The sequence below is a fragment of the Balaenoptera borealis genome (genome assembly GCF_965194805.1).
Source record: "Balaenoptera borealis genome assembly, chromosome: 1".
Taxonomy (NCBI): domain Eukaryota; kingdom Metazoa; phylum Chordata; class Mammalia; order Artiodactyla; family Balaenopteridae; genus Balaenoptera; species Balaenoptera borealis.
The window spans coordinates 161,891,433-161,912,863 of record NC_138860.1 but is presented as its reverse complement, the minus strand read 5'-3'; the positions used below and the strand labels follow the sequence as shown (position 1 = coordinate 161,912,863).

Below are 21,431 nucleotides of genomic sequence, written 5' to 3'. Positions count from 1 at the left end.
TGATCTAGCTGAGCCATTGCATCTCATAGATGAGGAAATTGAGATCCTTAGCAGTTATTACCTCTCTGAAATCCTTCCTCCACCTTCCCCCACCAGCTCCCAGGTTACTTCCCTTGAAAATTAACTCCTGGGAACGTCTGAGATTAGAAAATTGCAACTGTAACAAGTACACCAAACCTCCTTCCAATGATGAAGGGTAGCAAACAAGGAGATCCAAAGCCAGTATTATATGTTTGCGGTCTTTTGACCATAAGCAAGGGATGGAGAGTAGGTGAAAGTAACAGCCAAATTCTCACCTGTTTTCCACAACTTTCTTCTCATTATAGCGTTTGTGAAAATCTCTTAGTTCATCCAAGAGCCCAGCGGCGAGCATGTTATCCACCCTCTTATCCAAGCGCTCATCTAGAACTTGAATCAAATTAACCCATCAACCAGCAAGCCTGCCGAAGGTGTGTACTATACATGATGAATGCATAGGCTGCCACAAAGAAGAGAATTTGTTCAAATGGAAGAAAAGGTTCAGAGTCCGAAGATTATACAGTAATTCATAATTATATTTAGTCACACTTAAAACTCTGCAATTTCAATAAAAACAGCCAGAATGAGGCATGTCTTCTTCTTATGTAAAGAGCACACAATTACAGCTACTAGGAAGAAGAAATATTTTATTCTTGTATGGAATGTATATCCATTATTTATTTTAAAGGCAGCTGAGAGCCCCGTTTTACTCTTACTTTTTTCCATTATATTTGTTACTCTAACTTTATGCTATTTCATATTTAAGAACTCTCAGATGACACACCTTAAATAGGAATGAGAAACTTTAAACCAAAGCCATCCTAAGTATATCTGGAACTACTGAGCCAGACAAAGGAGCAAAGAGTGAGAGGTGATAATCATTCCAATGTGGTGGTCAAACACAGCTTTATTATGAATCAGGTACCACTGTTTGATGCTGCATTGTAACACGTTTTTATTTACAAAATGTTCCTTATTAAAACATTACCTTTTTCTATAACCTTATAATTTAAGTTTGAGATAATATAATTTGAGATTAATTTAACAACAAATTTCCACCACTTCAATTATGTTCTTCTACATCTCTGCCATTGCTATTTCTTGGCTTACAATGATAATAACCTTTTTTTCTATCTTCCTAAAAAGTTTGCATTTATTGAGGACTCACCATGTGCCAGGCACATTCTGAGCACTTTGCATGTATTATTAATTCATCTAATCCTCAACGAAGCTATGAGATATGTACTATTATTATCATCCCCATTTTATAGAAGAGAAAATTGGGACACAGAAAGGTAAATCAACTTGCCTTAAAACTCACATAACCAGAGATGATGGAGCAGGAATTTGAAGCCAGACAGTCTGGCTCAGAGACATGTTCTTAATCACGAAACTATACCGCCTGTTCCCATAACGATCTCATTTTTCTAGACCTAGCTCATAAGTTACCTTTACAAATTGGTCCCCGACTCCCCCCAGAAAATGCTCATCATCCCTTCTCTGTGGCCCCACAGCACCTTCTAGCCCAGCGTTTATCACAACATAGTATCTACCTCATTATTTGTTGCCCCACTAGACCGGAAGCTCCTTAAGGGCAGGTACTGTCTCACATTCATCTCTGAAATCCAAGTACTATGTAGAACACTTGACACTTCATTGAATGCTTGCTGTTATGTGTGTTGGATAAAGAAGTTACTATTATCACAGGGCATTAGCAAAAAACCAAAAAGAAATACCATCAGTTAGCTAGCTAACCATCATTCCCACTTCTCAGGCCTACTGCTTCCAAAATAATCAGTGATCCAGGCTTTAGCCAATCCAGAGAGTCAGACCTCCTTCCACAGGAGCCTTCCTTCTCTTTCTCCTTTGGATTTTCTCTGGATGGCAGTCTCTTTCCCGTCCCATCCCATCTTATCTCATCCTCATCTTATACTCATCTCATGTTATACTAATGCCAGGGCTACCTTTACCTGCTTTCCAGAAAGATACCTAGGGAAATGGCACTGTGTCTTACTAAGTCAATGAATAATGATCATGATAATAAAATGAATAGCTAACACTTGTTTCGTGCTTATTATGAGCCACTCATAGTTCTAAAGCACTTTTTTTCAAAACAACTGTCTATTGAAGTATAGTTGATTTACTCTAAAGATTTTATATACAGTAATGTATTACTATAGGCTCTGTCTCGGATGAACTCTAGGACACCAAAGGACTTTTACCTGTCTGTTCAGCATGAAGCCAGAGGATGCATGGGTTAGGGAACTTCAGAGGGCCTCCAAGGGGACCACCACCTTCCTCTGCATGTTGACGATGAAGAAATTCACTATGAGAGATTCCTGTTTCTTCAAACACTTGCAAGCTCCTAAGTCATTTGAAAGGAGAGGGTGGGCACACCCATAACAACCATTAGGAAATATTACTTCTCGAGAGAAACAGGGGAGAGGCTATTTATTATAGAATACCTCACTGTCATTTTCACTGCATAAGCCCCTGAACACATGAAGGTCTGGGGTTACTGCAAACCTATAGCTACTCAGAAAAGGGTTCTAAAGAAAACTTTAGGTAAAGAAAGAAATAAAACTATTCTAAACACATATAAAATTTTCTGAAATCAGTTAAACAGGTTCAGAAACAACAGGTTTCTACTACACAAAGAGAACAGGACATATTCACTTTCAGGTAAGCAGTAAAAGCTTGTCTGGGACACTTTGCTATAAGCCAACAAGTCTAGTCTCGCTGGAATGCCTTTCCCACAGTACAAAAGTATGCTGTATATCCAGCTCATCAACTTTCTTTTTAAATATGTCTAAAATTAATGAAAAATGCTTCTGACTAATTCAGTACTCTACTAGCACAAAGATCACTGAAGAAAGAACTACACACTTATTCTTAAGCCACTATCCACTCTGTCAGCATCTATTATGTTATGCAGCACTAGGTAATTTAACTCTCAAATCTATACTCTACCACTCTGGGTGATTGCAACTTATCAGCTTGAAAGTGATCTTTCCCTTCCTGATCCAATTCTACTTCCTGAAACCCTAACACAAGAGTAGAGACCCCTCGTCTTTCCCTATCACTGGTCACTCAGAGAGGACCTAAGAGGGAAAAATGTAATAGATATCTTACTTATCTGGAGGCTAGAATACAGCCTCAAACTAAAAGAAAGATGAAGGAAGTCCTCCAATCTTCTTTTAGAGACTCTAGAGCTCTTGCTTAGAACCTACTGTTCTTACGAAAACACATTCTCAACTCATTACTAGTTTAGAAGTCGCAAAATAAGGAGAAATGATAAGAACTGATTAATAAAAGGAGCAGATAGTAACAACCAAGCTCTAGACTCATACCATAAAACGATACAAAAATGAATGTTCATCAGAGTGTCCCTGAGTTTTCCAAAAAGTTTTTGGAAGATTTCTATTTAAATGTTTAAAAATAAAATGTCTGGATACTGGAAAGTATAAACTTCATTTATCTAGAATATACATTATCAACAGGGTGATACTGCCCTCAAGGGAGCAAAAAAACCTTAGATATTACAATGATGTGTGGCCCTCTCCCAAAATCTTATTCTTCAGTATTAAAATTTCACGGAGGGGAGGGAGGGAAGCACAATTAGGAAAAAAATTTCTAAAAAGGCTTCAGGGGCAGGGGAGATAATACAAAAGGATTAAGAAACACTGATCTAGAACACTCATTTGAGTGGAATACTTCATAACCCCTGTCAATACCAAATGTTGCTATAAATATCTAATGTGTATAACCATCCACATAGTAGGTCCTCTACTCTGCCGGATAAGGTATCGCTTCCGGCACTACAGAAGAGTACACCTAAGTGGTGATCACTTTGTAATGTACAGAAATATCAAATCACTGTGTTGTGCATTAGGATTCAACATAGTGTTCTAGATCAATTATACTTCAAAACAAACAAACTCATAGAAAAAGAAATCAGATGTGTGGTTACCAGAGGCTGGGGGTGGGGGAAGGGGGAACTGGATGAAGGCAGTCAGAAGGTACCAACTTCCAGCTACAAGATAAATAAGTACTAGGTATGTAATGTACAACATGATAAATATAACTAACACTGCTGTATACTATACATGAAAGTTAAGAGTGAGGCCTGAGAGTTCTCATAACAAGAAAAAATCTTTCTCTTTTATTTTGTGTCTATATAAGTACACTAAACTTATTGTGGTAATAATTTAATGATATACATAAGGAAAATCATTATGCTGTACACCTTAAACTTACACAGTGCTGTATGTCAATTATATCTCAATAAAACTGGAAGGAAAAAAATAGATAAAATGACTTATAAAATGAAGATGCAGTCAGAAGTGAACAGAATATGGAACCAATGAAGATGCATATTTGTGGAGGAAAAAATAAACCATCTAATCTTAGGAAGGAAGAAAGGGAGGGAGGGAGGGACGGAGGGAGGGAGAGAGGGAAGGAGGGAGGGAAGGAGGGAGGAAGGAAGGAAGGAAGAAAGAAAAGTATACCTAACACACGAGGCTGCAATTTCAAAGCAACCTAACAAAACATGGTTAATGAACTAATAAGGTCATCTCTCTCTTCCCTTCAAGAAAGTCTCCATGTGTAAAGGTGAACTGATCTATAAGACAGTTTATAAAACCTGCCTCCCACTGGGCAAGCTGCTGGGGCAGAACTCAGCATTGCACCATCAATTATGAAACCTGAATCACAATGTCAGCTGACTGCATGCCAGAAAAAATGTATATGAAAACTGTTATACAAGCAAAGATCAAATAGAAAATGAAGCAAGATTACATAGGCCCTAGGGAAAAACTGTATTGTATTATGCATTTTAAATGTAACAACAACAAAGTAGGGTGCAACTATTTATTGAGGGAGTTGGACTGAGGCAATAACTCTGGGCCTCCTAACCTCCTAACCTGCTGAGCTAAAACACATCAATCTCCACTAACTGCTATTACCAAACCTGTCTCACCCAGGCACACTTAAGAACTGACTGCCCTCTAACTCTAAAGGGGCTTGGCGTCAGTTGGCTCCCAGCTTTCTTACCTGGCCACTTTGCGCTTGTCATGTGGGTGCAGCTTGGCAGCCATTTCTGGGTCCACCTGGCTTAGGCGTTTGTGTAGTGCATGGCCATCCTCCTTTTCAAGCTCAACTTTCTTGTCAATCACTTTCTCAGTGCCCATCTCCCAGGGCTATTAAATGAAGGGTTAGTAGTAAATTTAATTCAAAAATTCAACAAACACTGAAACACTGTATGTGCCAGGCACTTTACTAAGTGTTTAGGAACACAGAATAGAGATGAATCAGAAGATCTTGCCATACAGTGAGAGACAGATCATAAACAGAAAATTCCAATACACCATGGTAGTGCTGTGAGGCCACAGCAAACAAAGAAAGAGGACTAGCTGTCTAGGGAAGTACTCAGGTACCCTGCCTCCTTGTCGGGAGTACAAGCTACCCAGGCTAACACATCTATATTAACACATCCAGGAGTCTAGTCTTCTCAACAAGTGTAACCAAAGAGTGGACCAGAATTTCCAGCACATTATAGTTTGCAAAGTCCCACCCTACGCAATAGCATCTCTGTAAGAATGGTTAGTGTCAGATATCTCCCTGGCATATAGACTGTTTCAGCCAGGAAATGCTGAATCAGACTAATGTACTGTTAACTTACATGGAGATGCTAATTAATCCACAGAGGAGCATTTTTCCCACACACAGCCCCTGTCCTTAGGCCAGCCTGGAGAAGCCCACTTCACATATGGAGGTGGCATTTGCTTCAGAATATTAAGTAGGAAAGTTAGTACAGTTGCTGAGTATAAGAAATATGCAAAAGTCAACTTTCCTCCCATTAAAATTAGCCGGAAAGAAAGAAGAACCCATTTCCTCATTGAATTACGACTGAACTAAACATACCTTAGCATTGACAAGAACTTTCCAGAGCAGAGACTCAATGTAATAATTGGTTCCTCCTACGACAATAGGAATTTTATCTCGGGCAAATATATCTTCAATGTGAATGTTAAGAAAGACATCACAATATTAATATCAAGAAGAAAATCTGACTCACTTGGAAGTAGGGTATTAGTAAGAAACCACATTCGTCATACTTTTGATACTAGTCTTCACTGTTTCTCATGAGTTCTCAGAATCATTTCCTATCAGTTCTGGAGGGACTTGCATAAACCAGAGACAGATGCATGATGGTAATTCCTTCCAATTCGAGAACTTTCTAGGCCTTGCTGCTAAAACTCAAAGCTTGCTTAGCATTCAAAATCAGCTTAACAAGCACGAGCCTAAGGACTCTCTCACAGAATTAAGTGTCAACTGCTCAGGAAGCCACCAAGATGATGTCCACTGTGTGACTTTGCCTTCTAAGGCAAATTACAAGCTGGTTTCTCTAAGCCATAGTTCTTAGACTCAGTCTTCACCATTCTGTGGTAGTAGTGCACATTTCAGCCACTTGAGACTCTACCAAATGAACTGGGAAGCACAGGCTGTGAAGACAAACAGATTTCAATTACCAGCTCCAACACTCAGCAAGTCATTCAACCTGTCTGAGCTTCAGTTTTCTCACCTGTAAAATCCTCATGAGTTCTTATGAGCATTACACATGACAGTGCAAATAAAATCCCTAAGACAATGCCTGAAATATTTTTTTCAACTGAGTAAGCACTCAATTTACTTTAGTCATTATTGTTTTTACACCACTGCTACCTGGAATTTTTCTCTTTAGAATCTCTGTTGAACAGATAATTATCTGCTTTAAGAAGGGCTTTCCTTCTGAGAATAACTGATAAAGAGACTTTCAACCCAGATAAAGACTCATTTACACACTTCTTCCCCTTGCCAGCCAGTCTGTGGGCATAGAGATAGATGACCTCTTTTCTATCAGAAGCCCTCTATAAGAGGTTGGGGTAGGGTGGGGAGAAAGATGTTACTAATCAAGGAGCATAAGGAAGAAACGTGTCTATTTGTTTTTTAAAAAGAGAAACAAATTCTATATCCCCCCCCTATAAATTAAGTATAAGAAACATACAATTACACAGTAATTGGAATAAAACTTCAAATATATAATCTGACTAACAAAGGGAAAGGAAGCAAGGAAAATAAAAGGGGAAGGGGAAATGGTGAGATACCAGAAGGGAGAGATGGAAAAGAGGAAGGGAGATGGGATAGGAGTTATTTGGTGGGAAAAGGTTTAACATGTTTGCCCAAGCCATAAAACAACTGTGATCCTAAGCAAAAACCTTTCTCTCTGGGCCTCAGTATCTACCACCCTCACCTGTCAAATCAAGAAGGTTGATCGAATACTTCTTAAGGTACTTTCAGTTCTGACACTCTGATTCTAGGTTCTTACTTAAATTCACAAATCTCCAATCCTCTAAGTGATCTGATTAAGTCAACCCCTGTTGTTGCTGCCCTTTAACTCTTTTAATTAGCTCTCCACTTTCCATCAGTTCTTTCTGAACAACTGAACTGTCTTACAGCAACCATGTTCATTTGGTGATATGTTTCAATATGCAAAGGGCTTTCATATACATTACTTCATCTGATACAAGTGCCTTATAAAGCAGGTACGGCAAGAATTATTATCTGCATTTTAGTCTCTGCCCACTCATGAACCCAATGTAAGAAAGTGAATATTATCAATTCTTTTGAAGCTTCCTATGTAGTAATTCCCATCACATTACTGCCCCTCTCTGAGGGAACCACTGTCTTGAATTGTTTTGTGTATTGTTTGTTTTTCATCATTCCCTTGCTTTTCTTTACATTATTAGTGATGTATATAAAACCCTAAACAACATATTGGTTACCTTTGCTTGCTTTTTAACTTTTATAATAAATGGTATGACCATCTATGTATCCTTCTATAATCTCCCGCATTTTATGTTGTTTCTGAGATTCTTCCACATTGACTGATGCATGTAACTGCAACTTATTCATTTTCACTGCTGAAAAAGTACTTATATGAACAAAGCACATTTTATACATTCTTCTGTAAGTAGGAATTTGGGCATTTATATGTTTTTGCTGTTAAGAGCAATAATGTTGTTAAAATTAGATCTACCACCTATCTCCTGGTATACTTGCGGCAAGGCTTCTCGAGGGTAGATACCTAGGAATTGGAATGGTTGAAATACTTTCTTGCCAGTATGAATTCTTAATTCTAACATATCCAAATCTAGCTATTTTCCTCAAAAAAAACCCAAAAACCCAAAAAAACTATCATGGGCATAGATGGTAGTGATGGCTGCACAACAATGTGAATATATTTAAGACTACTGAACTGTACACTTATAAATGGTTAAGATGGTAAGTTTTATGTATATTTTAACACAATAAAAAGGAAAAATTGACTTAAAAAATCCTTAAAAAAAAAAAGACTATCTACAAAGTCCTTCCCTACTCTAAAATCACATAACTACTCAATTATATGTTATCCCGTTTGTTTCAAAGTTTCATTTAAAAAAAATACATATTTACTTAACTCTGAAATCCATCTGGAATTTATGTCCATATAATAAGGACCTGATTTCTTTTTTTCCAAAAATAATTAACTGTCCCAGGAATAATTTTTTTTTAACTAGCTAAATTAATTATATTGCATAGACACAATAAAGTACGATGAAGAAAGGAATAATTATTAACTACTACATTCTTTCTCCACTGTTTTGAAATGCCACCTTGATCATAAGCTAAATATATACATCCATCTGAATTTGTATCTGACGTTTCTAATCTGTGCCATAAATTTGTCTAGTATTATGTAAGTTCCATGCTATTATAATTATTACGAATTTTCAATATGTTTTAATATGTAGCAGTCCAGATATTAAAGGCAGTCTGGACATTAAAATATAAGGGCAGCCCCCCCCATTATGTTATTCTTTTTTCCAAAATTTCTTGGTGTTACCCAGAACTATTTTTTCCTAATCTCTTTCGAATTCTAACTATAATTCCATTATATTTATAAATTAATTTCTTATCCCCATTTAAAGGGTGGGAAACTGAAGCTCAGTGGGGTAAACGCTTTACCCAATTAAATTTTTGTGGTCAGACGAGGCAGCTCTAAAACTAGGGCATGGATTTTCTGGCTCCTAAATCAGTGTTCTCTCCACTAAAACAGCACCTCTCAAATTTTAATATGCATGTGAATCACCCGGGACTCTAGTTAAATGCAGATTCTGATTCGGTAGGTCTAGAAAGAGGCCCAAATTCAGCACTTCTACAAGCTCCCAAGTGATGCTGATGCTGCAGTCTGAGGACAAGACTCAGAGTAGCAAGAACGCTGTATCTTTTCAATCCGAACCGTTCTCACGGGGATGCTACTACTGATCTTGGGTACCTCTGCTTAGGAGAAATTGTCACTAGAAAGAAAACTTCCTTGGCTTGGGCTGCCCTGCAGCCACCACGCCTAGCTGCTGTCTTTCCTAAGGATATCAGAGCAGTTGCTTTGTTCCTGAAGTCCACCACTGTGTAATTTGTCACAAGAGGATCCACAAAGCCGATCATGTGGTGCTGGCACAGACTCTGCTCTTGGGCAGAAACCTTGTTGGTGATGATGTCTAGACCTTCATAAACCTAGGGGAAAGAAAATTAGCATGAGAAAGTCATCTGTCTCCAAAAGATGCGCACTTGCTGGGCAGAAATGGTGATCTAGTCCTCCCTGCAGCCAAACACCGGACTGACCCAAAGCACCAGAGGAAATGTGTTCTAACCAGAGCACAGCCAGATCCACATAATCCAAGACAAAGGAAACAGAAGAAAGCAGAACATTAGCTTTCTTATCAAATAGTGGCTATTAACTCAGACTTAAAGATAAAAAGTATACCTAAATCGGTGCCCAAATAAGAACTAACTCTGCAACATTAACTGGAGGTTCTTTGGCCCGAACTTCAAGCATTTAGAAGTGGGCAGGTTGTTACTACTTATCACAAGTCTCCAGAAAGGTAACATTTTGCATTGCTCATAGTTCTACTTCAAATGCTTAGATATTTTTTGGAGTTAAATACTCTGAAAGGTTTTTAGAATTTGTAAAAGATTGGCTCCATTTGTGGAGAAGTGGCCTATCTACAAAGATATATATAAAACACACACATACACACTTTGAAGTCAGAACCCCTAATACTGCTGAACTGTAGTAGAAACAGTGTGCCAAATTACTGCTTCAGGAGGTCAGCAAATACAGTCTAAATACTCAAAGGCAATATCCTGTCTGTAAGCTCTTGATCTGCCAATTCAACTAAAAAGTTCAAGTGTACTTTTTCTAAATGCAAGGTCTCAGATGGAGAAGAGATCTGAAAATACTAGTTTGAAAATAGGGATGAATGCTTTGAGATTAAATGTTCTCTCTGTAATCACTGATTCTACAGGGAGCACTGAATGAACAAATAAGTTCCATAGAGCCCACAAAGATGTTAAGAACATTTTTTATCTCACATTTCCCTTTACTTATATGGGTGTCAAATAAGTACAGTACAGTATAATGGTTAGGAGGAAGGACCCTGATGCCAGGCTGTCTCAGATCAATTCCCAGCTCTGCCACTTCCTAGTTATTTGTACTTGGAGTAGTCAGTTACTAACCTCTGCGTGCCTTAATACCTCATCAGTACAATGAGGATAATAATATCTATCTCATATGGTTGTTGTGTAAATTAAATGAGTTAATACATGTAAAGAACTTAGTTTTTGCCTGGCACATGGTAAATACTATGTAAGGGTCACTATATTACTACCCATATTACTACCATCAATACTATCACAACAACACAAAAAGAATGGGAAATAATTTTAGTGTCACTATCACTCTGAAGCCTCTGTGCTCCTAGCTACTGAGGTTACTTACTCAACAAGGATATAAGCTATCTTCAAGCAAAAAGAAAATTGTTAATTAAGTAAGACAGCACACAAGAATCTAAAAAAAGAGTGGATATATGTATATGTATAACTGATTCAGTTTGCTGTACACCTGAAACACAACATTGTAAATCTATACTGCAATAAAAATTTTTTAAAAAGAAACAAAAAAAACCTTATAGTACAACTTTCTTTGAAATAAATAAACCAATAAAACGGCCCTCTTAAAGAAAAACAAAACCAAAAAACAAAAGAAAACAACACACAGAAAATATATAAATAGAGCCATAGAGAAAGAACTAGCTTTGCCTTTAACCAACTCATCTATCTGTTCCTGACAAGAGAACTGCATTCTTACACCTAAATACTGATGGAATCTTAAATCATAGGGTGTTCTTTTCCATGTATCTTGAACAAGACTTCCTTCAAACATTAGACCATAGTATACAGTAGGGTATACTGTATACTGTGGTCTTCTGTGCAAATTAAGAAAACTAAAGGAGGGAAAAAGAATTAATAATTGTGTGTGCCTCTCCTTTTCCCACAGCCTTCAGTTGGCTCTACTGAAGCTTAGATTCCAAATGACCCAATGTTAAAGAATCAAGAAACAACCTGATTTTGCCAAAAGAGGACTTCTGACCTCTGTAAATAGATTCTCATTTTTAACACTGAGGTTAACGTTAAGAAAATGTATAGTTGCAAATGTATAGTTACCAGCCCCCACCTCCAAAAAAGCCAAAATGTAAACATCTCTACCAGCACATTCTATCAGATATGTAGATAAATTTGAAGATATATTTTCATCCTGTGTTCTGCCTTTAGGTGTATTTTCTAGAGCCCCTTAAAATGGCCAGTTTTAACAGATAAACACATAAACATAAAGCAAACAGAAGGGGACTTCCCTGGTGGCACAGTGGTTAAGAATCCGCCTGCCAATGCAGGGGACATGGGTTCGAGCCCTGGTCCGGGAAAATCCCACATGCCGCAGAGCAATTAAGCCCGTGTGCCACAACTACGGAGCCTGCGCTCTAGAGCCCGTGAGCCACAACTACTGAGCCCACACGCCACAACTACCGAAGCCCGCGCACCTAGGGCCCATGCTCCGCAACGAAGAGAAGCCACCACAGTGAGAAGCCCGAGCACCGCAACAAAGAGTAGTCCCCTGCTCGCAGCAACTCGAGCAGCAACGAAGACCCAACACAGCCAAAAATAAGTAAATAAATAAATTTTTTAAAAGAACAATAATAAATCAAACAGAAGGTAACCCTAGAACTAAGCTCACCTTATTTGCTGAAGGAAGTAGCCTAATGTACTGTTTATGGTATATATACAAATGTCAACGAATATCAGGAAGAAGAGCATTAATGGTTTAAAAAAACCAGAGTTCTTGCTCGTAGAGCTAACAAATTAAAAATTGTAACTGAATCTTGGTTAGCAATGTAAACTGTCATCTTTGAGTGACTTGTTAACCCTTTGTTTCCTGTACCATCAGATTAAAAGAAACTGAGCATAAAGATATAGGTGATACAAACTAGGTATCTGATGATAAAAGAATTATTGTTAACTTTTAGGTATAATATGCTTTTATGGTTATGTTAAAAAATAGAGTCCTTAACTTTGACATATACAGTATTTTGAAGTACATACAAATGAAAGTATATGATATCTCTTTTTAAAAAAGAAATCAGGGGACTTCCTTGGCAGTCCAGTGGTTAAGACTTCGCCTTCCAATGCAGGGGGAGCGGGTTTGATCCGTGGTCAGGGAGCTAAGATCCCACATGCCTCAAGGCCAGAAAACCAAAACATAAAACAGAAGCTATATTGTAAGAAATTCAATAAAGACTTTAAAAATGGTCCCCATCAAAAAAATCTTTAAAAAAATAAATAAATTTTAAAAAAGAAAAAAGAAATAGGAGCTGCATAGGTAAAGGATTAGTGGTTGCCAGAGGTGGGGGCATGGGGTGGGCAAAACAGATGAAGACAGTCAGAAAGCACAAACTTCCAGTTATAAAATAAATAAGTCACAAGGCTATAATGTACAGCATGGTTAATAATACCACTATTGCATATTTGAAAGTTGCTAAGAGTAAATCTGAAAATTTCATCCCAAGGAAAAAATAATTCTGTAACTATGAATGGTGATGGATGTTAACTATACTTATCATGGTGATCATTTCACAATATATACAAATGTCAAATCATTTTGTTGTACACCTGAAACTAATATAATGTTGTATGTCAATATTTATACCTCAATTAAAAAAATATTAGAGGTAATTCAAGGCTATGTCTATAATGATGTTGCTTCACTCTTTTCCAATCTAATATGACTTCTTTTGACAGGTACTGATATGCTGTTATAGTTGTGTTTACAAATGACGAGGCAGCTTGTGATCACAGTAACTGTGTATTTTAAAATTTTACTCATAAATTGTTAACAAGCAAGAAGGCAAGGGTAGATGAAAGGCATATGTAAAGTATATCTATACCTGCACTGCACAAGAGCAAGAATGATGCTGAGAAAATATTTGTTAATAACGACACAAGAGGTATGGATCACTGAATCAAATACACAGCTATGATGCAAATAAAATTCACAATACACTACTTATATTAATAACATTGTTTTATGCTTTATTTTGCTTTAACAGAAAAAAAAGAAAGTTTATATATTATAAACCAACTATACTTCAATTTAAAAATTAATTAGTTTTAAGTTTATGATGACTGGGGTCTGTGTTCCAATAGTGGGAGAGGAAGGACAGATTTTAATTGGAACAAGATTGGCCAAGTGTTCATAATTATTGAGGCTAGGTGACAGATATATGGGAGTTCAACTACTATTCGCTCTATTTTTTTATATATTGGGAAATTTCCGTAACAAAAGGAGTCTTTAAAACTTTTTGGAAGCACTTCACACCCATTAGGATGGCTATTATTAAAAAAATAAAACAAAACAGAAAATAACAAATGTTGGTGAGGATGTAGAGAAACTGGAATCCCTGTGCACTGTTGGTGGGAATGTAAAATGATGCAGCTATGGAAAACAGTATGGCGGTTCCTCAAAAAATGAAAAGTAGAATTACCACATGATTCAGCAATTCCGCTTCTCGGTATGTACTCAAGAGAACTGAAAGCAGGGAGTTGAACAGATATATATATATACACACATGTTTATAGCAGCATTTTTCACAACAGCCAAAAGGTAGAAGCAACCCAAGTGTCCATCAGAGATAAATGGATAAACAAATGTGTTCTATACTTACAATGGAAGATTATTCAACCTTAAAAAGAAAGGAAATTCTGACATGGATGAACTTGCTATAACATGGATGAACCCCAAAGACATTATGCTAAGTGAAATAAGCCAGTCACAAAAGGATAAATATTATGATCCCACTTATATGACATACATAGAATAGTCAAATTTTGAAACAGAAAGTAGAGTGGTGGCTGCCAGGGGCTGGGGCAGAGAGGAATGGGAAGTTAGTGTATAATGGGTACAGAATTTCAGTCTGGGAAGAGGAAAAAAGTTCTGGAGATGGAGAATGATGATGGTTGCAGAACAATCTGAATGTGCTTAATGCCACTGAAATGGTTGGTAAAATGGTAAGTTTTATATATTATGTATATTTTTCCACAACTTTAAAAAAGACTTGATGATAGATTTTAGATACAATGAGAAACTAGTGAAAATTAGCAAAATAAAATAAAAATGTCAAAGATTTGTTGAATTTTTCAATTCTTTTGAATATATACCCAGAAGTAGAACTGCTGAATCATACGATATTTTTCAAAATTATTGAGAGGGCTGGTAGTGCTCTATTTCTTGAACTGAGTTGTCGTTACACACGTATTTTCACTTTTTGATAATTTATTGAACTGTGCAGTTATGAATTATGTTTTATGGTGCACATTATTTATTAATTAAAATCATACTGCTAGGCCAAAAAGCAAAAACAGAGCAACATTTTATACATTTGCATTAAGGATAAATATCTAAACAAACCTAGAAACCAATCAGCTTTATAAATGTCACATTTGGTCCATATTCTTATTGTAAATGCCACAATTGGGCTTATAATTTTCTTACCTGTCTAGAAAACATCACTCCACGAGAACAGGTTTGTAGCTGACTGCCTGACATTTTGCCTATTTTCCATCTTTAATTATAGTTTCAGTGTGACTCTACCTATAAGCATAGTCAGCTCTAGGTGCTAGAAGAACTAAAAGGATCTGTGTTATCTTTTAAAGGCAGCACGTCACTGTTCCGTTTCCCATTCTCCCAGATGACACCTGTGATCTGTGTACATAGAAATGACTAGATAAAATGCTTCTCTGCACAAATCAGATTTTGACAATACTAAGGGAACTCTGGCCTCTTTGTAAGACTTGATAACTGAAATACTCTGAGAAATTGCAGGTTTAACCTACTTAGCCAATTATCAACAAAACTGGCTTATCTCAGCAAACATTTACTGAGAGTCTACTGTGTGCCAGGTACTCTGCAAGACATTAGGAGTGCAAAGACTTAGAAAGGGTCCTTGTCCTCAAGGAGTCCAGCTAGCTAGAGACACAAATATACTATAAGGAGATAAGTGATATAAAGTTTATAAGAGAGAGATTAAAGATTGACTTACAATCTTCTCTAAATATCATGATCCCTAAACATTTAATGTTCTAGGTATTTAACTGGGTACTATAGGGAAATAACGCCTCTTTGTCTCACCTCTAATAGAGAGTTTATTTTCAGACTGAAAAAATTCTGAAAAAAGGCTACAAGGCTGAAATAACCCAAACTCTCCAAACCAACAGAGCTCAAGTGCCCAGAGGAGCTAATGAAGGTGAGGGAAATCTACAACAGAGACCTAGAGGAAAACCAGCAGAATCTAGAGCTGTGGTTGTTTGTAAGCCGGAACTGAATTAGTCCATCAGGGGACGCTTGGCAACGTCTAGAAACGTTTTTGTTGTCACAATTTGGGGGTGGGGATGCTACTGGCGTCTAGTGGGTAGAGGCCAGGGAGGCTGCTAAACATCCTACGATACACAAGACAACCCCCTGCCCCCACAACAAAGAATTATCCAGCCCCAAATGTCGAGAGTCTCAAAGTTGAGAAACCCTGATCCAAAGACATTTCACCTTGGAGAAACTCCCCAAAAATCTGTACAGCCAAAGGTCCCACTCCTTGAAGCTCCAACCCTTTGGGGTTGGCATGCTGTAGGATGGCCCTAATGAGTGTGCTAACCAGCAGAGACACTGGGCAGATCCTGGAGCTCTGTCCAAGTGCTGGCTGGCTAAGATGCCCCAACACAGCTGCCTACAAGCAAAAGGAAAAGCTACCCGCCACTAGTTTGGTTCCATCCTCTCAAGTTATCTTCCCCCTTTTGACTTCATTTACTTCCTAATCCAAATCAGATGCTGAAGCCCTTCAATCCCTTTCTTGCCTCTAGGGATTACACCTGCCTTGAAAACCACAATCTTGGATTATGCATCAATATAACTATCCATCCACCTTCTCTGCTGGCTGCCCACCACTGCTCCATGGATATCTCCCTCACTGAGATCACTAACGGACCCTGACTGCCAAATATAACATTTTTCTGCTAAGCTCTCAAAACATGTAATGGAAATACAACAATCTGATACTCCTGAGCTCTCCTTCATAAATCATTCTCCTTTGGGGACCTCTCTGGTGGTCCAGTGGTTAAGAATCCGCATTCCAATGCAGGGGATGCGGGTTCGATTCCTGGTCAGGGAACTAAGATCCCACATGCCACGAGGCAACTAAGCCCATGTGCCGCAACTACTGAGCCAGAGCCACAACTAGAGAGAAGCCCGTGCATCGCAACGAAAGATCCTGCATGCCGCAATGAAGATCCCGTGTGCCGCAACTAAGACCCAACGCAGCCAAATAAATAAATAAAATAAAATTTAAAATAAATAAATAAATAATTCTCCTTTGGGACTTCAAATGGCACCATCTTCTCCAGGTTTTTCTTCCTATCTCACTGGACCTTCCTCAGCTTACTTTACTGAGGCCAGCCACTGATCTATTAGCAATGTCTGTCATGGGAACTATATGGAGAAATGGCAGTCTTCATGGCATCAACCTGCCATTTCTGTACTACAAACTCTCTGGGTGACCCCCATGGCTTCTACAACCATTTTTTGTGCTGATAACTCCTGAAATCCTATCTGCAATCTAGTTCTCTCTCATGATGCTAGAACTGTACATTTAACTGCCTAGTGGACATTTCCATCATCTATGAGAGGTATATAATATAGTGATGAAGCGGTTAACAGTAAGGACTCTAGAGTCTGATTGCCACGATTTAAATCCTGGCTTCACAACTTACTAGCTATGTAACCTTGGGCAAGATAGTAACCTCTCTGTGCCTCATAATCCTTGTTTATAAAGTAAGGATAATCTTAAATCTACCTCAAAGGATTATTGTAAAAATTAAATAAATGATACAGCAAAGCATATGGAATAGGCCTGCCCTATAGGAAGCAGCAATAAATGTTAGGTAGCTATCATCATCATCATCATCACCCCAAACAGGCACCTGAAACCTGCTATGTCCAAATTGACCTCCTTATCTTCTAACCCATACTTGAGTGAACCACCTCGATAATCAAACCAAAAATCTTTAAGTGATCCTAGTATCTCTGTCTCTCTCCCCTCACATTTCCAATCTGTCTCAACTTCTATTCACACAAGTTCCTAAAATTATCTCAAAGCTTATCACCATTATCTTTCCCACTGCCATTACATCAGTTGAAGGCTTCATGATTTCACAGCTGAACTGTTCCATCAGCTTCCTCATTGATCTTCCTTCCTTTAGGGTATAACCCTTCCAATTTAGTCCACACTGCAGCCGGTGATCTTTCTAAAATGAAAATATGGCTTCATGCAGCCCCCAACTCTTTAGCACCACCTCTAATGAAAGCCTAGCACCACCTCTAATGAAAGCCTGCCTTGAGATCTCTCCCCAATCCTCCCCCATTCATGCTTGTCCTCCAGGCTTCCACATTACCCTGTATTTACCTCTATCACAGAACTTCTTGTACATGTGAAGTATTTTGATCTCCCCCACTAGACTACAAGTTCGGAGGGAAGACTGTATTTTATCTCTAGTCTCAGCACCTGGTACAGTGTCTAATACATGGAATAATATACTCTATTAGTACTCTGTGCCAGAGGTACAGAGTGCTAGATCTCATGCTAAGAGTTTCACACCCTATGAAATTATGTTGCTTCATTTCACCAGTGAGGAAATAGAAACGTAGACACATTAGGTAACCTGCCTGAAGTCACACAGCTAGTTAGTGGCAGAGACAAACTTTGAATCCATGCCTTCTGACTTCACAATCAGTGTCCTTTTCCTACTATGTTGCTAATCTCTGCTCCGTACAAATCAGCTTTGTGACTTTGGAAAGTCAGTTTTCATTTCTGGAACCGCAAGTTCCTCATATCTAACATCCCTTCTAGTTCTAATAGTCCAAGCTTCAGGAAAAGTTTTGGCGTAGGAGGATAAAAGGAAAATTTATTTTTTTTTAAAGATGTTGACACTCGCCAGAAAGTTGATTTTCCTTTTTGATTAAAGGAATTTGAATTTGGTTATTCAACTGAAGAGATGTTGAAGAGTACAGAAAAAGTCAGTCTCTTGGCTAACTTTTCTTTAATAAAAGGATACCTTTTTAAAAAATTTACACTTTACTACATTGGAAACAATGAATTAGCTGCAGGAACATCATGGCAGGCAACTACTCCTTTTAGCTTTGTTTAGCAGAGATACAAATGCAGACACGTTGAATAAACAGCCAGATTAAGATGCCCAGAAAGCAGGAGAACCAGTACCTTGACCTGTTCAGTCAGTCTGGTAAAAGGAGTGGTTTGGAATTTATAGTGCCAATCATGACTTTTATTTTCTTATGGCTATCTCTCTTCAAAGGAAAAGGGATTAGAATCACATAAAGCTATGCTTATCAAATTAAGAAGTGCGCACAGGGCTCCCCTGGTGGCGCAGTGGTCCGCCTGCCAATGCAGGGGACACACGTTCGATCCCTGGTCCAGGAAGATCACATGCCGCGGAGCGACTAAGCCCGTGCGCCACAACTACTGAGCCTGCGCTCTAGAGCCCGTAAGCCACAACTACTGAGCCTGCGTGCCACAACTACTGAAGCCCGCGTGCCTAGAGCCCGTGCTCCGCAACAAGAGAAGCCACCGCAATGAGAAGCCTGCCCACCACAACGAAGAGTAGCCCCCACTCGCCGCAACTAGAGAAAGCCCACGCGTGGCAACAAAGAGCCAATGCAGCCAAAAATAAAATAAATTAAAATAAAACTAAATTAAAAAAAAAAAAAAAGAAGAAGTGCACACAGCGAGTTCCCTGGTGGCCTAGTGGTTAGGATTCTGGGCTTTCACTGCTGTGACCTGGGTTCAATCCCTGTTCAAGGAACTGAGATCCCACAAGCCTCGCAGCACAGCCACAAAAAAAAGTGCATACATAATATGTATGTGATGTATTCTTCCAGAGCATCAGTTACTTGGTGGCAACAAGAATTTGAAACATTTGTACATCTGAATAAATATAGACAGATAAGAACAGAGAATGCAAAATTAGCACATACTTGTAAGTTAAAATGAGACACTTTGCAATGCAGAGCCTATGCTGTGGCTGCTTAGAAGTCCACCTGCACGGGACTTCCCTGGAGGTCCAGAGGTAAAGAATCCGCCTTCCAATGCAGGGGACACAGGTTCACTCCTTGGTTAGGGAACTAACATCCCACATACTGCGGGCAACTAAGCCCACGCACCAGAACTACTGAGCTCGCGCGCCTCAACGAGAGAGCCCACTTGCCGCAAACCGTAGAGCCCACGCACCACAACTACAGGGCCCACGCGCCCTGGAGCCCGTGCGCCACAACTAGAGAGAGAAAACCCGCAAACCACTACTAGAGAGAAGCCCAAGCGCTGCCAACGAAGAGACCGCGTGCTGCAACGAAAAGTTCCCGTGTGCCTCAACTAAGACCCGACGCAGCCAAAAAGAAATAAATAAAATAAATACAAAATTAAAAAAAAAAAAGCAAAACGTTAAAAAAAAAAAGTCCACCTGCAAACACTGATGAAGCATGGATATAAGTAAATTCAGAGATAACGTAACCAGTCTTATCACCTAAATTTTATGTTGAGAATACTGAGGCTCAGAGAGCTCCCCTGGCCATACAGTTGATGGTAGTGGAGGGAGGACTAAAGCCTAGATGCTCTGCCTATAACCCAAGCTGTTTCTGCTGCCTCTTATCAGTAGAAGTTTTATCGTCATTTGACTCTGGTCTGTTTGCCTGCTTAAAGTAATGAATTCCTACTGAGGTGGAATTAAATTCAAGAAGCTGAGGAGAATACAGCTACCATACTCTTGAGAACCTTGAAGGGGTTCAGTGTAAGTGTGACAGAAAGCTAGAAATATGCACACAGACAATGCCATGTGACTATAATGCTGAGACAGAAACAAAAGGGCTACTTTAAGAGAAAAAAACAAAGTTAATGATAAAGTTTCTATTTTGTGGCCATCTTTACAGCCTCAAGATTGGCCCACTTTTGATGGTTTCAGTGATATTTTCTCGGATAGCTATGATAGAGTATAATAGCTGAGATGCTCCATTATTTGGAGGTATATGTCTAAATTAGGGAGAGGAGTATAGCATAATAGAACCAGAAAATCCAGGTGCAAATCTGGCTCTACAGCCCAGTTGTAGCCTTCATCTGGCAGGTTATTTAAGTATCTAATTTTCCTTTACCTCAAGTTTGCCTCTGTAAAATGGGGATAATAACAGCATCTATACTCCTCACTGGGTCATTCTGAGGATCAGAGTTAATATATGTAAAATGTTTGGAACTGTGCCAGGCAGATGGTAAGCAGTACACAAATGCTATACTGGTATAGCACAAATGGTATTACCTATATTTAATTGCTGGTGGTTAAATAAGATTTTCCTTGGCTCTTTGAGGTAAGTTCCCTGACTAGGGTTTGAAAGGAGAGAACCACAAAATACCAGAGCTGAAAGGAGCTTTAGACACTGAAACAAACAGACACTGTATGGCCCACAAAGCCTAAAATATTTACTATCTGGACTCTAATAAGTCTGCCAATCCCTGATCTAATCCAATCAGTTTCCCCTCCCTAACATATCCAAAGAGGAAATTAAAGCCCAGAGAGGGGCAGTAACTTTCCAAAGTTATATATACAGTGAGTTAGTAGCAAAGCTGGGACTAAAACCCAGTTTTCCCAGTAAATAAAACTACCTACCAGGCTAAATAAGTGGGCTAAATGAAAACCTTAAAGACTGACTATAAATTAGGAGAGAATACTGGCACCTGGAGAGTTAGGCAAATCATCTAATCCGAATCAACAGGTATTTATTGAATACTATAAGCCTAGGCATCAGTATTTTTTTAATGCTCTCAGGTGATTCCAATGTGCAGCTGAAGGTAAAAACCATTGTTGTAAGTATTGTGCTAGGCAGCAAGACGTTAAAAACAACA

At 38.6% G+C, this 21,431-nt stretch overlaps 1 protein-coding gene across 6 annotated transcripts in view; it reads right to left on the bottom strand.

Moving 5' to 3' along the window:
* TRIT1 (tRNA isopentenyltransferase 1) overlaps positions 1-21,431 on the bottom strand; it is a 43,337-nt gene that overhangs the window by 7,392 nt on the left and 14,514 nt on the right. For 3 of the 6 annotated variants that reach the window (XM_082388718.1, XM_082388716.1, XM_082388713.1), the window contains exons 2-6: positions 9,469-9,609; positions 5,941-6,039; positions 5,071-5,216; positions 2,241-2,383; positions 297-408 (exon numbers count right to left, since the gene is read on the bottom strand). In XM_082388718.1, the coding sequence (XP_082244844.1) occupies positions 297-408; positions 2,241-2,383; positions 5,071-5,216; positions 5,941-6,039; positions 9,469-9,609 (641 nt within the window). Of the gene's footprint in view, positions 1-296; positions 409-2,240; positions 2,384-5,070; positions 5,217-5,940; positions 6,040-9,373; positions 9,610-21,431 lie in introns of all 6 variants that reach the window. The other 3 variants (XM_082388715.1, XM_082388714.1, XM_082388717.1) reach the window with 3 other exon arrangements.